Below are 15,647 nucleotides of genomic sequence, written 5' to 3' on the forward strand. Positions count from 1 at the left end.
TGTGCTTCCCTGGTGGCTCAGCTGGTAAAGAGTCCGCCTGCAATGTGGGAAACCTGGGTTCGATCCCTGGGTTGGGAAGATCCCCTGGAGAAGGGAAAGGCTACCCACTCCAGTATTCTGGCCTGGAGAATTCCATGAACAGTCAGTGGGGTCGCAAAGAGTCAGACACAACTGAGTGACTTTCACTTCACTTCAGTTGACAAATAAATGGTAATATATTTGAAGTGTGCAATATAATCATTTGATACATATACACTGTGAAAACATTCCAACAGTTACGTTAGTTAACACATCCTTTACCTCGTACGGTTACCTTTTCGTGTGTAAAAATGCTTAAGATCAATACTCTTCAGTAAGGTAAAAGCTTAGATAATTCACATGAGACTTTTCTTCTGATAAAGACATCTTAATTTCCCTCTAAGCACTGCTTTAATTGCATGTCTTTGTTTTTAATATGTTGTATTTTCATTTCATTCAGTTTAAAAGTGTTAAATTTTTTATTTCTTGTGGTTTCTTCTTTGACTGACTCATGGATCGCTTCATTTCCAAATATTTGAGTTTTCCCAGATTTCTTTGGATGCATATATTTTGGGGCTTTGTTGTTGTATGTATATGCATTTGTAGTTGTTATTTTCAAAAAAGAAATACGTAAGTCAGTGATAATAGTGGGAGATTTCAATATCTTGCTCTCAAAAACTGATAATTAGAAAAAGTTAAAAAGAATACAGAGGACTTAAACGATCCTCTCAGTCAGCTTGGCCTAGCTAACATTACAGACTCTCCACCCAACGACTACAGATACAGATTCTTTTCGAGCATATATGGGACAGTTGTCAGGATAATCCATATGTTGGGACACAAAACAAGTTTCAGTATCTTTTTAAAGACCGAAGCCATAAAAAGCACAACAGAATCAAATTAGATATCCACAGCAGGTCTATTCTTTGTCTAGAGCTTGCTTTCCCTTGCTATAAAAGTGGTAAATCTCACAAAATCAGTGATTTTTCTCTTGTAACACCTAGTGCATATGCAGGCATTTGTCCTGGCCCTTTGCATTGCCTTCATGGGATTTGCAGGCAGGGGGGAACTGACAAAAAGAAGCAGGAGCCCCTGACCACTGCCATTACCCTGAATGGCATGACCACGGCTAAAAACTCCTATTGACTAAATCCAGAGGTCTCTTAAGCTAAAAACTATGGTTGGTTTTAACACTCCACCACTTCCTATTCCTAGGAACAGCGATTTAGCCCTTTTAAATGTAGTCTCCATATATAATACAGAGATACAGTGATAGTACCTATTTCATAAGGTTGTAAAGACTAAATGAGTCCACATAAAGAATCCTGATAGCTTAGACAGTAAAGAATCCACCTGCAATGTAGGAGACCCGTGTTCGATCTCTGGGTCAGGAATATCCTCTGGAGAAGGGAATGGCAACCCACTCCAGTATTCTTTCCTGGAGAATTCCATGGACAGAGGCGCTTGGAGGGATACAGTCCATGGGGTGGCAAAGAGTCAGACATGACTGAGTGACTAACACTTTCATACAGAGAGCCAGAATGCCATGTAGAAAGTGCTCAATAAATGGTAGCTGTAGGGAGATTTTACATTGGTCTTCCTCTGTCCTTTCCCTTGGAGTGTTTATTCTCACTGGCATATTCATTTAGACTACCTCAGTTTAAAAGATTCTCTCGTAGTTCACAGACACTTTCGGGAGGTGGTTTTCCTACTATTTCATTGAAATGAGGTCCAGAATTTTCCTATTTCCCCGTCTGCCTCTCTTCTTCTAACTTCCCCGTTAAAGTTACGACACATTTCTAATGAATCCCTTCATTTGAAAATTGTGAGATTAAAATTAAAATTGTGCGATTGAACGTGTGCTGCAAGGTGAAGGATATTTTAGGTGTATATTAGGAATGGACTTCTAAAATCAGAGTGTCCTGCAACAGAAGGGACATACAGACAAGCATTTGAACAGCAGAGCTCTGGTTTGCCATCTGCTTCATCTGTCCCCTTGAGTCCCTGAAGTCTGCTAGCAGTTGTAATCTGTTACTTGGTAGTGAGGAGTGTACCAAACAGATGGAACAATGTACTTTGTGTAAGCACAAAACAATATGTATTGTGTTTGTGTGGCTTTGGAATTTGTGATTCAAGATATTATACTGTTGTAATCAAATGAATTGATAAGACGGCAAATGAACTGTAACTTAGTGAATTGAGGAAGGTTATCAAACTTTGCTGGGTATTGCCAACCACAGAGAGCAGACTTTAATGTTAGATTTCACTTGAAGATGTGACTTTTGAACTCCTGCAGAGCTAGAGGCATACACAGCTCTGCAAGTGAGGTCACGATAGTCTGGGGCCCAAGGTAAGTGTAACTAGGCTCAGCCATACTACACACATTGTTCAATATTTGATAAAGTGGGAAAAAAATACTGAGGTTTTTTATCACATATAAGACTTACACATGCAAAAATTTGGCAGAGGTTGCATGCTGCTTTCAGAACTGGAGAAAATGCCTTGGGCGCTGGCGTGTGCCCCTGTGAGATGTCCTGTCCTAAGCTGCACCCTCCCTTGCCCTCACCCACAGCCATCACAGTGACCAGAAAGTCTGCTTGCTCTGCGGTGCTGTGTCTTGACTGGTGCCCATTAGTTTTCAGTAGTTACCCCTGGCCTGCATGGTAGCCTTCAGTTTAATGGCCTTTTTTATGTTCATTCATTTTATTTTATTTCCCATCGTGGTTTTGTTTATTTCTTTTTTTGTTTTTTGTTTTTTCTGTTCTCTTTTTTAAAACCGTCATGGTTTGCCCTTCATATTCCCCAATATTTGCACATGACAAGATGTTGCCATCCCAACATTACCTCCCACTTCACTGACCAGTGCCACTACTGACCATCTAGCACCAGCCACAACTGGACCACTGCCTTCAGCTCCACGGGATGTCGTGGCCTCTCTGGTCTCTACCCGCTTCATCAAATTGACGTGGCGGACACCTGCATCAGATCCTCACGGGGACAACCTTACCTACTCTGTCTTCTACACCAAGGAGGGGATTGCTAGGTAAGTGCCTGTACGTCTGGAGCCAGTTGGTTGCATCTTGTCCTCCCAAGACTAGTTGTGCCCATCCTGACTCTCTGCTGTGCAGAATCTGTACCAGCTTTAAGTCCAGAAAATGTGGTCACAGAGATATGTCATTTCTAGTCGTAGGTCATGATAAGTAAATCCCTAAACAGACAAAGGTCCTGGTATTCTTTCCTGCCTTTCTGAGATGACTTGGGGAGAGGGTAAATAAAGGTATTTAAGTAGAAATATTAAAATGTAACCAAGAATACCCTTTTCAATATGATTAGTCAAGTACAACCTATAGGCTATGTCTTACTTAGAACTTTCAGATTCTAGAAATTAAGGGAGTTATATCTGCCTGCACCCTTAAGCAGTTGTGGGCTGCTGAGCTTAAGGGGTCTGCTTGATGACACAAGATTACTAAGTGAGCCGTTTTCCTAAAACAGTATTTTCATTACATTCCTCTCCATCGCCACTTCTTTCAGGAACTCACATTGCCTCTCCATTGCTTTTGGAGATTTTCCAGAATCACCAGGCTACTTCACGACACAGTCTACCTGTATTTTATCTAACCAACCTTATTTTCCTTTAACCCTAGGTAACTCACTTTCTGACGAAACCAGTCTAATTCCTGTCACTCTGCAGCGTTTTTTTTCCCCCATTTTCTCTTTGGTCACTTGCCCCTTTCCCGTTTCTCAACCACCACTATAAAATTCAGTTAATCTTTCTTGGCTCAGATTAAGCCCAATGGAGCCCTCATAAATCTTCCTGTACTCTTTCAGCACATGTAGCCTTTCTCTTCTGTGTATATTTGTGCCACTGATACTGGCACTTAGTTATGATAGCACATGATCTGATACCGCTGTAGTTGTCACTCTTCTGTTATTTTATGTGTGTTTATGTTGTTTTCCCAGCCAGTCATCCACTCTTTGGGAGGCCCCACACCACGTGCTGACTGTGTATTCTTAACATTGCTGAGTAGACCCCTTCATGGTGCTGTTACTTCACACCAGAATAAGAAAGCTGAAATACCTGTTTGGGTTAGGGCTTTGGCCCATGCAGTTAAGCTTGTATTTCTGCTAGGGTGCTTACATTTGATATATATTGTATTTAATACCAAACTGGCAAGTTCAGAAGGTATAGGTACCTTAGTCAAGTCAATGCCCCTTGGGTTGAGACTCTTGAGACATGTAAGTGAGTGACATAATTTGAGTCAGATGGATTGCGCTGCTCACAGGGTAATGGAGTGTTCATCTGAACACTGCAGTGGATGTTTTGCAGTTACAGCGATAAGGAAACGTCCTGCTAGTCACAGAAAGGCAAGATATGACTACCAAACAGCACCTGTCTTGAAATGTTTCCAGTAGACTTTCAAATCCCATTGCAAAGTCCATAGGGTTTCACAGAAGGACAGAAGCTTTTCGTAATTGCTCAGAAGCAGTCTTACATACATGACAGGGTCTTTGCTTCTAGGAGAAGGCCTTGTTGTTCCTTCTACCAGGATTGCATTTCCTTTGCAAACAACTGTCTGGCTCCTTGTCCATCATCCTCAGAAGGTCTCTTCTAGGGTCTTCCATGACTACCCACCCAACATAGCCTCTTGGTCACTGTCACACCCTGGGGCACTTGGTGGCTTGTTCCCAAGCCAATTGTTAAATTTTCAGGAAATTTTGCAAACCCAGTGATGACCCGGTAGCTCTAAGTTGAGCATGGGGGAGTATTTACAGTGACAAGTGCTACAAACCAGAGCCAGTTGTTAAACATTTTCTGGAACATCACTGTAACATACCACCATGTTTTGTTTTTTAGCTTTTATGTTTTTGTTTTTTTCCCAGAACATGTAACACTCAGAAATGTTCTCTTTTTATTAACGCATTCATTGCGTTTGTCTTGTTCAGTAGAGTATCGCCATCACCTAGAACAGAGCCTGGCTTATCAGTAGCACTTAATAAATACTTGTTGAGTGAGTAATTTCAGACGGTGGAAAAATAATAATTATTCAAAAAATAATGTTGATAATTAACCCCCATTTAGTAGAAAGAATAAAAGTTATATCTTTGTCTGTGTATAACAATGTTACAAATGTATCAAAACATATTTTTAAAACTTGTTAAGTATATTAGAAAAAAGCATAGAAATCATTTCTATCAATTGGCAGGAGTAGGAGGACAAGGCAATTATCAATATACATAAAGAGGATCCATTTTGTGTGTCTGTTGTTGGAAAGATGGAAAAGTAAGAAAGCTTTGGCCTAGAGTTTTTGGTCAGAATTAGTAAGAGATTATAATAAAGTGGAAGGAAGTTTGGAGCCAGGTGTTAAAATGCAAGTAAGAATCTGGACATGATCAATTAAGAAGGGACCATTTCAGACTGCTGAGCAAGTGTGCAGGTGGTTTTATTAAGCAGCTTTTAGTAGCAGTTCTTGGCAGGTTCTACACAAGATTAGAGAAGAGTGGGGGAGTCAGGGAGACAGATCAGCAGTAGTTAGGTTGATCTAAACATGTGGTGGGGCTTCTTCCCTGGTGGGAAGTCAGTAAAGAATCTTCCCACAATGCATGAAACCCAGATTCAATCCCTGGGTTGAGAAGATCCCCTGGAAAAGGGAATAGCAACCCACTCTAGTATTATTGCCTGGAGAATTCCACAGACAGAGGAACCTGGTGGGTTACAGTCCATGGGGTCGTGAAGAATTAAACATAACTGAGCAACTAAACACACACACACAGGCATGTGGTAGGCCTAGATGAAGATGAGAGCAGTGACTTGGAACAGTAAATCGGGGGAATATTTCAAAGGAAGATTCTTGGAGATTGTAGTAATAATTTTTGCTATCTCATTACGTTGAGATCATGATTTCTGAATAGAAGCAGTGAAGAAATAGAAGTAACACTGAGTCAGACTAAATTCCCGTTACTTGTTTTATAAACAAAATTTATTTAATCTTTATAAGTTTACATTGTCCCATCTAAAAATTGAAGGTAATGTATTATATTCATAGACTTAACAACCTTTCGATGGGAGGGTATATGCCACTGCCTGCAATTCCCCTACTTCTTGCATCTGATAATTCAACCACCAGGGGGCACTATGTGCCTTGTTAATGAGCTGTATGAGTCAATTGGGTACTGTAAGCAAGTAAGTGAAGTCACTCAATCGTGTCCGACTCTTTGCGACCCCGTGGACTGTAGCCCAGCAGGCTCCTCCATCCATGGGATTCTCCAGACAAGAATACTGGAGTGGGTTGCCATTTCCTTCGCCAGGGGATCTTCCCAACCCAGGCATCGAACGCAGGTCTCCTGCATTGCAGGCAGATGCTTCCTGAAATTTCAAAGGGCCCTTCCTCTGCCATTTTACCTGTGAAATATTCACTTTTGTTTCCAATGCCTTTAAACAGCAGTATTTTCTATTAACCACTAAGTGGAAAGTACAGAGTAAGTTATTCCATAAATTAATAGCATTTATAATTGGGCTTCCGTCATGACTCAGCTGGTAAAGAACCTGCCTGTAACACGGAAGACCTAGGTTCGATCCCTGGGTTGGGAAGATCCCCTGGAGTAAGGAAGGGCTACCCACTCCAGTATTCTGGCCTGGAGAATTCCATGGACTGTATAGTCCTTGGGGTTGCAAAGAGTTGGACAAGATTGAGCAACTCTCACTTTCAGAATTGGATAAGGGCTTCCCAGGTAGTGCTTGTGGTAAAGAACCGGCCTGCCAGTGCAGAAGACGTTAAGAGACGCAGGTTCAATCCCTGGGTCGGGAAGATCCCCTAGAGGAGGGCAGGGCAACCCACTCCAGTATTCTTGCCTGGAGAATCCCCATGAACAGAGGAGCCTGGTAGGCCACAGTCCGTAGGGCGCATAGAGTCCGACATGACTGAAGCAACTTAGCATGCAGCCTTAGAAATCTGTTAGTCTGCTCCAGGATCATCCAACTATATACCGTGGGCCAAGTCAAACTTGTTTTTATGGCCCAAGACCTAAGGATAAATTTTACATTTTTCAAGTGGTTACACTTTAATAGGTTATATAAATAACTACAGTTGACCCTTGAACAACATGGGTTTGAATTGCACTTGGCCACTTACATGTGGATTTTTCTCAGTAAATTTGTAGTACAGTACTGCAGGATCCACAGTTGGTTGAATCCGCATTACAGAACTGTGGATAGGGAGGGCCAGCTGTAAAGTTATACATAGATCTTTAACTGTGGAGATGGTGGGTAATATTTTTCATTTTGTGTCTTGGCCTGTAAATACTTACTATCAAGCCCTTTAAGAAGAAGTTCACCACTCTGGGCTCATTCTTTCATTTAATACATGAAGAAACAAACCCAGAAAGTGACTTTGCAAGCCAGCAGTATTGCCAGAACTAGAATTGGAGCTCCCGAGTTCTTACCCATCACTGTCTTGGTACAAAATATACCTTTTTCTTTTTTTTTGACTCTTAGCTAAGACATTCTAACCTAACTCCCATTGGAACCTCACATATTTATGAAATTGTCCTTCATAACTCACCCCAAATATTCCCTGAAGTCAGTTTTATTTCCAGACAGACTTGGTTCTGTGACCTCAGATCAGTCAGTCTACTGTTAGAAGTTTTTTCGAGTGTTAGATGTTTGATCTTAGGGAATCATATCTACCATTAATTTTTTCTTATCATAATGCTTCTGTAGAAATTTGTTCTAGGTTTTTTTTCCCCTTTTACGTTGTTGTTGGTTAGCCACTAAGTCGTTTGTATTCAACTCTTTTGTGATCTCGTGGACTGTAGTCCGTCAAGCTCCTCTGTCCAGGGAATTTCCCAAATAAGAATACTGGAGTGGGTTGCCATTTCCTTCTTCAGAAGATCTTCCCAACCCAGGGATCAAACCCTCATTTACTGCATTGATAGGTGAATTCTTTACCATTGAGCCACCAGGGAAGCCCCTCTTTTACATAGGAACAGACAAAAAGATAAAGATGATATCATTCCTGTATAAAATTTACACATTAGAAGGCAAATTTCCATTCATTCATTCCATGTACATTTGTGATGCTGCTTCAGTGTATGAACCTTCTGCTAGTGCTTCTGTAGTACGTGAACACGAATGAAACACTCTCTCACTTCAATTTAAAGTAAAATAGTGCCCCTTTCACTGTCTTTCTCAGAAAGGTCTTGTTTAAACTTTGATGCGCAGTGAGCAAAACAAACTAATCTGTGCTCTGGCACTGAGCTTTTAGTTTAGTAAAGTGTCAAGTGTCACATACCATACTTTGTTTTAGACAGCAGTCATTTGGGATTGGATTGAATGTCAGAAACCTCACATCATAGGAAATCAACTGATGCTCTACTAAATCTTGTGACCGAGAGGTTTAGCTGAAGAGAAAATATCAATAGATATCTCAAGAGTCTCTGAGCAGTAACTTTTGTTACCATGATATTTTCCAGTGGAGCTGACTATAGACAAGCAGCCTCTATAAATATGATGTGGGTGGGTACTGTTTGTTGAAAAACACTTGAATCTCTAAAATGCATTCACATACAATCAGACAAATTGGCATATGGTTATGTAGAACTTAACAAATTTTAATCAGTTTGTTTAACCATTTATTTAAACAAATTTCAGGGAAAATTATCAATATTTTAAAGTAAGAATTTAATTCAATAGATTTTTAGGTAATTTCAAATAATTTCTCCCACAAAGTAGTTTTGGGCCCTTTTATGACCCTCTCAAGATAGACACAGATCTTTCCTTACATAATCAGTAATTCTTAAAAAAAAAAAACCAGCTATTTGTCTAAAACAAATGCAAATACAGTCTTTGTTATAGTGAGCACAGTACACTGAGCATAATTATTGTAGACACACAGACCCCAAAAATAGAGCCTGAAAGCCACCTGTTTTAAAGAACCTGATAACTCCCTTTATGTTTTCATCTCATAACACCAGACCACTAGCCATTTGCACCATTTGTGATAAGATTTGTTAAAATATTTCAGATCAGTTTGAAAATAATTTTTTAAGAAATAAGAAATAGATTGTAAAAATCAGAATAGTTATTAGCTTATTTTATAGATTCATTTAAATTTTTAATGTTTTGTTCCCAGTTTTAAGTGATAATCTCTAATTTTCCTTTTATTAAAAGTTTATTATCCAGAAGATATGCAACATTCTTTGATATTTTCTGTGAAAATTGGATCATACCTATAATCACCTTCTGTTTGTTTCCCTAAACATAGCCCCTTAAAACTCAGTGATTGTTAAAGTGTACAAAATTGGTGACTAGCTACCCTATTTGAGATGGCACTGAGAAGACTCTTGAAAGGAAGTTGTGATTATGACCAACAATATCAGTGATGTTTAAGCAAGAACATCAGCGACTTCTCAGACATGTGTGACATTGCTGTTAACCAGTGTCCATATTCCATGCGCCATTCCACCCCTAAAACTTTCCTTTTTTTGAGAGTTAATTTGACTTAAATTTGTTAAGATTTTGATGTAGTGTGGTATCTATAGATATTGCAATGCAAATGAAACTGCACATTCTAGAAATTTCCATAATCAATGTTATTTCTTTCCAAATCCCTGTTTATCCAAAGGGAACGTGTTGAGAATACCAGTCGCCCAGGAGAAATGCAGGTGACCATTCAAAACCTAATGCCAGCAACAGTGTACATCTTTAGAGTTATGGCTCAAAATAAGCATGGCTCTGGAGAGAGTTCAGCTCCACTACGGGTAGAAACACAGCCTGAGGGTAAGTCTCCCACCTGTCTGTCAGCCCCACCTGTAGCAAGACCTGTATGAAGGGCTATCTTAGGTATAGCCTGGCATACCATAGGTGTGCAGGAGATAACAGTGCCTCACTTTCAGGGATCTTAGTGAATCAGTTACAGGAGATCAAGTTAACTGCATCAAACAGCAGCAAATAGTGTATGACAATATAATTCTGCTGGAAGACGCCCAAATTTTACTGATTCTTTGGACCCAGTTCAGATGCCATCCTAAAATCTTCCTCTGATCTTATCTAATATTTTTTTCTACAGTCCTAAGGTACATTATGTATTATTTAAGTTACGAGATGTATTGTTGTACATCTTCCTTGAATTATGGTTATGAATATATTTCATTAATTTTATGGCAAAGACAGAGTATTTGTTGTCCTTTTATTTCCCACCATGTCTAATGCAGTACCTCACACAGGAAATAGGTATTTAATAGTTATTATCAGTGGAATTGCCCTGGTCTTTATACATACCATACTCTTCGAAATCTCTTCAAGGTTTTACCTTGGACCTGTTGTCTTTTGTGCCAAGTAATGTTACTTCCAGTTACATTTCTTAAGATTTTTCCAACTGAAATTAGTGTCAAGTGATTTACTTTATAAATGTCTTCTATGTCTTAAGTTTTGGTTTTTTAAACCATAGGTCAGAAATTATGAGAAGCAGTCAAATTTAGAATTAATGCTTTTCTCAGGAAGCTTTCTTCTACACTTGTACCTTCTTTTAACACAAGCCATTGTTTTTTTGAAGCCATTGTTGTTTTGGGGAGCCTTCTCCAGTTTTCTTTTCCTATTAACTGCACTAGTGTTTCTGTGTTAACAAATTTGCAGTAACAAAAATTTTACTGTAGCTGAGGGCCATGGGTGATAAATTTGAGGAAGCTACTGACTAGGGTACTAAACAGATTAAATGTATTTACCACTGAAACTATGGAAATAATTTAAGGACTCTGCCTGATGGGTGGAATAAGAAAAGTCAAGAAGCTGTGGAATTTCACTTTCTAATGCTGCAGTAAATCGTTCACCCATCAAACAGTTACTGAGGACTTCCTCTACCAGGCCCTGCACAAGCTATCAGAGATGCAGGGGACAGGACAGGAATCCTCCCTTTAAAGAATGAGCAGTCAAGATAGGAGGCCATTCATCATCTCTGTAACAGGGCATTAAAGGTCAGGAATCAAACCCAGGCAACAACAAGAGGACCCAAAGAGACCCGGGTAGAGGGTGGGGGTGCTGATTTAAGGAAAGAATGTGTTCTCACTACAGGGAAAGGATGTTGAGTTTCACAATTACTGTGTTCAGATAAGAGCAGGAACAATCTGTTAGATTTCGGACTCAATTTTCCTTCATTAATTCTCACATACAGGTGTCATTCATGAGAGATAATGAAATACAGAACAAGGAACAGTTACTGTAAAGTTAGGTAAATCAAATCTGTTTCATGTTTTCCCCGGGCTGGCCTTAAAGCATTTGGCTTAGAGCAAACATTCTTGGGGAAGGAAACCACTTGACCAAATCCCAAAGCTAGGATTAGCCGTGTCCATGCAGGGTGAGTCATGATGAAAATGAGAGAGACCACTGAATTTGATTCAGTGCAAGGGTTCCATCCCGGGGCCGTGGAACTTCTGAAGGTACATGAAAATATGTGTGTGTCTGTACGTACTCACGTTTGCCTTTGGGAAGAACCAGTGGCTTTCTTGATCACTTCAGCACCTAAAGTCAGACTGCTGGGAATTACAGAACTAAAAGGGGCACTGTCAAGTTAGAGATGAGAGAAGAGGCTTCCTGAGTGCCTGCCATGTGCCAGGCACTGTGCTAGGCAGCAAGAGGTAAAGATGAGTAAGACTTCTGTTCACAAAACAGTCTGGTGCCAGACAAGGACTGACAAGGAGTGGTAAATGGGCAGTACTGTGATCATTTATTCAAGGGAGTTTGATTAAAGGAAAGTGGCTAAGAATATAGGTATGAGAGTGGGACCATGAAGAAAGCTGAGAGCCAAAGGATGGATGCTTTTGAACTATGGTGTTGGAGAAGACTCTTGAGAGTCCCTTGGACTGCGAGGAGATCAAACCAGTCAGAAGTAAAGGAAATCATTCCTGAATATTCATTGGAAGAACTGATGCTGAAGCTGAAGCTCCAATACTTTGACCACCTGATGCAAAGAACTGACTCAGAAAAGAACTGACTTAGAAAAGACCCTAATGCTGAGAAAGACTGAAGGCAGGAGGAGAAGGGGACGAGAGAGGATGAGATGGTTGGATGGCAGCACCAACTCGATGGACATGAGTTTGAGTAAGCCCCGGGAGTTGGTGATGGACAGGGAAGACTAGTGTGCTGCAGTCCGTGGCATCACAAAGAGTTTTACATGACTGAACGACTGAACTGAAGAATATAGATGGAAGGAGCAACAGCTTCTGGGGAGACTGTTTAGGGGGTGCAGAGTGACTATTAACATGTTTTGGCAAAAGAGGAGTCAGTGGAAAGAGATTTCATCTGGATGTGTTCAGCCTGGGGCGCGGGTGGGGCAAGCCAAAGTGTTAAGAGTCAGCCCTTGGAAAATATTTTACATTTTTAGCTTTTCAAGCCAACTTAAATTTTTTCACATGTTTTAATGCCACTGTATAGACAAAAGAATTTATTAGTGCCTTTTTTAGGATCATATTTGCCTATGTTTAACCAGCAAATATGCTGAAAGTGATTTTAAGGGAATTTGTTCTGTTTTCCTTTCCTTTTAAAAAGTTAGAGGAAAGTTTTCCATAGCAGCAGAAGTGTGACAAATCCCACCTGTCAGGCTGTGCAAAATATGCTCTTAACATTAAGTGAATAACATGATTCATGACTAAATAAAGCAAACAACTGTCAGAATAACCATATTCAGGTTTCTCTACTTTGGTAGCTGAACTAATCTTAAGCTGTCATGCTGTTATTTAAGAAAGCCAGTTTGTTTTCCATTTTGTTAGGTTTTTTTTCCCCTTTCCTTAAGTCTAATGGATGTCTGTTACAAAAGTGCTGGCACCAGAGAAATGATTTTCAGATGCAGAGAGTCCACCAAAGTGTAGACACGGGCAGCTGCCCAGGATTTGTATATAAATTGGGACTGGAACCTGACAGTCAGACAAAAAGAATATAGTGAAAAAGGATGTAAACTGGGCAGATGATTGGTCAGTTACTCATGGGGTCTTCTAGTCACATACATGTAAAGCACTTACTGCTGGACTGATAGCAAACATCAATAAATGGTAGCTCTTTTTAAAATGAGTGTTTATCCAGTCTTATTCCCTTGCTGTTTTTCTTCTGTACATGCGTTCATATGCTCATTCTAAAGGCAAATCTGGTCATGTCTTGTCATATTCCTGCTCATAATTTTTCAGTAATTATCTAACACCTAGAAGAAATAAATGATCCAGACTCAGAGTAGGGCCTTATCTGGCTCTTGTCATCCTTTATAGCATTCTGTATCCTGTTATCTAATCCCTGTTTCAGCCTGAACCATATAACGCTGTTTTCTCATCTGTCACCCCCATTGACTAGAGCAGTACCTCCTTTGATGTCTGAGAAAACTGTTCATTCTTTCTGCTCCCTAAGTCTGCTTCAGTCCTTCCCTTTCCTAACTACCCTACCCAGAGCAGAATTATATACTCTCTTCTTTCCATTTTCATTACAGTTGTTGCCTAATCTGCCAGCACTTATGATCTTCTTTGTAACTGTATGTCTGACTTCCCTCTAGACTGGAGTTCTCTGTGGGCAGGGCCTCTGTCCATCATTCATTGTATCCCCATAGGCTGTCAAGAGAAGGCTCCTTTCTGTGATGTCTGCCTTTGTGTGCTGCAGTCCTGCTGCAAAATAGGATTTTATAAACCACAAGAATTCTTCAGTGTTCACTTTTTTCTTTGAATAAATTTGAGATATTTGACAGATATTTTTTGGTTTTGGGGTCATGAAGAGGGAAATCATTTAATTATGTATTATTCTGAAACCTCTTAAGTCAAATCACTTGTTTTCTTAGTTTAATTGTTTTTATTGTTTTGCAGACATAGCCAGGGTGCCATTATTGCTGAGAGTGGTCTTGAGAGGTACAGTAAATTTTACTGATATCTTGCCATCTTGAAATCTTTCTAGTTCAGCTCCCTGGCCCGGCGCCCAACATCCGAGCGCATGCAACTTCACCTACTTCCATCACTGTCACCTGGGAAACACCGTTGTCTGGAAATGGGGAAATTCAGAATTACAAACTGTACTACATGGAAAAAGGGACTGATAAAGAACAGGTATAACATCAAGCCTTTTTCTAATGCATTGATTGGAGTAGTAGATTTGAAATGTACTTCAAAAACTCAATACCTGCTTGTCTAGAAATCTGAGGAAAAAATATGTATAAGAAATGATGAGTTGATAAATTCTGTTTCTTAATACCAAGGTTCATTCTGTAGTTTTTGCCATCAGCGGTCACTAAACATTATTAAGAAGTATTTCTCAGCAAATTGCCAGTGTTTATGATAAATTTGCTTTGACTATTGAAATAACGTTCTGTAAGAGGGATAAAAATCTGCATCGTGTCAAATATAGAATTTGTATAGTTTATTATTTGCTTCATTTCTTTTGGCTTGAGTTGTATATATATATGTGTGTGTGTATATATATATATGTGTGTGTATGTGTGTGTGTTTTATTTTACTTAAGGATGTTGATGTTTCGAGTCACTCCCACACCATTAACGGATTGAAAAAGTATACAGAGTATAGCTTCCGAGTGGTGGCCTACAATAAACATGGTCCTGGAGTCTCCACACAAGATGTTGCTGTTCGAACTTTTTCAGATGGTGAGTTTTCTTCCTCTGGAACAGAATCCCGAGCTTGGGGGCCCTGGTGGCATAGTAACAAGATCATGGGCTTCGATATCAAGAAGATTTGGTTCACATACCAGTTCTGGTAGTGTGACTTCAGTCAAGTCACTTTACATGTCTGAGCGTGTTTCCTTACATGTGAAATTTAGATAATACCAGCTTCATTGGGTGGCTATAAAAATCCCTTGAGAGGTCATAGAACATGTAGTACCTGGTACTTGAATAGCTTCTTGGTATTTTATTTTTAGTAGATTTTTTTGTATAAGTGAGTGTTATTGCTTATTCATAGAACAGATCATCCAAGGCTATTGGAAGGCTGGCCTTACTCTACATAGCAATTATATTTCCATGCCAAATAGGTCTTTTAACTCCTTAATTATTTTGTGACAGTTTATATCTCACTGTTATTTGCTTAGACCCATGGCCTAAAGTAGTGGTTTTCAAAGTACAGCTTGCCAGTGAAACTGAGTAGGTCAAGACCCACATTTTTTTAAAAGATATTTTTTAGAGTAGAACAGAAAATAACAGTTCATTGCACTTAATGTATATATTATATCCTGAAACTCAGCTAAATCCAAATGTTTCAAAAATGTCTTTTTCCTAAAAATGTGTGTATATGTTATAGCCTTTACACTGAATGTCTAAACAAGTTTTAAGAGCTGTAATTTGACTCCTTTAAACAAGTGGTGAGACATCACATCACCGTTGGAGCAGACTGACATCATGTGATGTGTTGCATTAAGAAAGACATAGCTTCATCTATTTCACTTGTGTCGTATCCCTGCCAAAAATGTTTTAAGTATGATCGTGATGAAACAACGAGACATACATCCAAATTGGTGGACATTCTGCAAAAAAAAAACTAGCTTGAATTCTTAGAAAATATTAGTCTAATGAAAGAAACTAAAAAGAGGAGTCATTATAGGATTAAAGAAAAGTAAAGACACATAGAATAAAATAAAACATGTTTAATCTTTGATTCCTGAA

At 39.4% G+C, this 15,647-nt stretch overlaps 1 protein-coding gene across 1 annotated transcript in view; it reads left to right on the forward strand.

Annotated features, from left to right (window-relative positions):
* The window catches only part of NEO1 (neogenin 1), a 234,430-nt gene that overhangs the window by 162,087 nt on the left and 56,696 nt on the right, over positions 1-15,647 (forward strand). The window contains exons 8-11 of the mRNA XM_052646281.1: positions 2,842-3,061; positions 9,639-9,793; positions 13,937-14,085; positions 14,498-14,636. Of these exons, the coding sequence (XP_052502241.1) occupies positions 2,842-3,061; positions 9,639-9,793; positions 13,937-14,085; positions 14,498-14,636 (663 nt within the window). The remainder of the gene's footprint in view (positions 1-2,841; positions 3,062-9,638; positions 9,794-13,936; positions 14,086-14,497; positions 14,637-15,647) is intronic.

The sequence above is a fragment of the Budorcas taxicolor genome, chromosome 10 (assembly GCF_023091745.1).
Source record: "Budorcas taxicolor isolate Tak-1 chromosome 10, Takin1.1, whole genome shotgun sequence".
NCBI classification, from domain to species: domain Eukaryota; kingdom Metazoa; phylum Chordata; class Mammalia; order Artiodactyla; family Bovidae; genus Budorcas; species Budorcas taxicolor.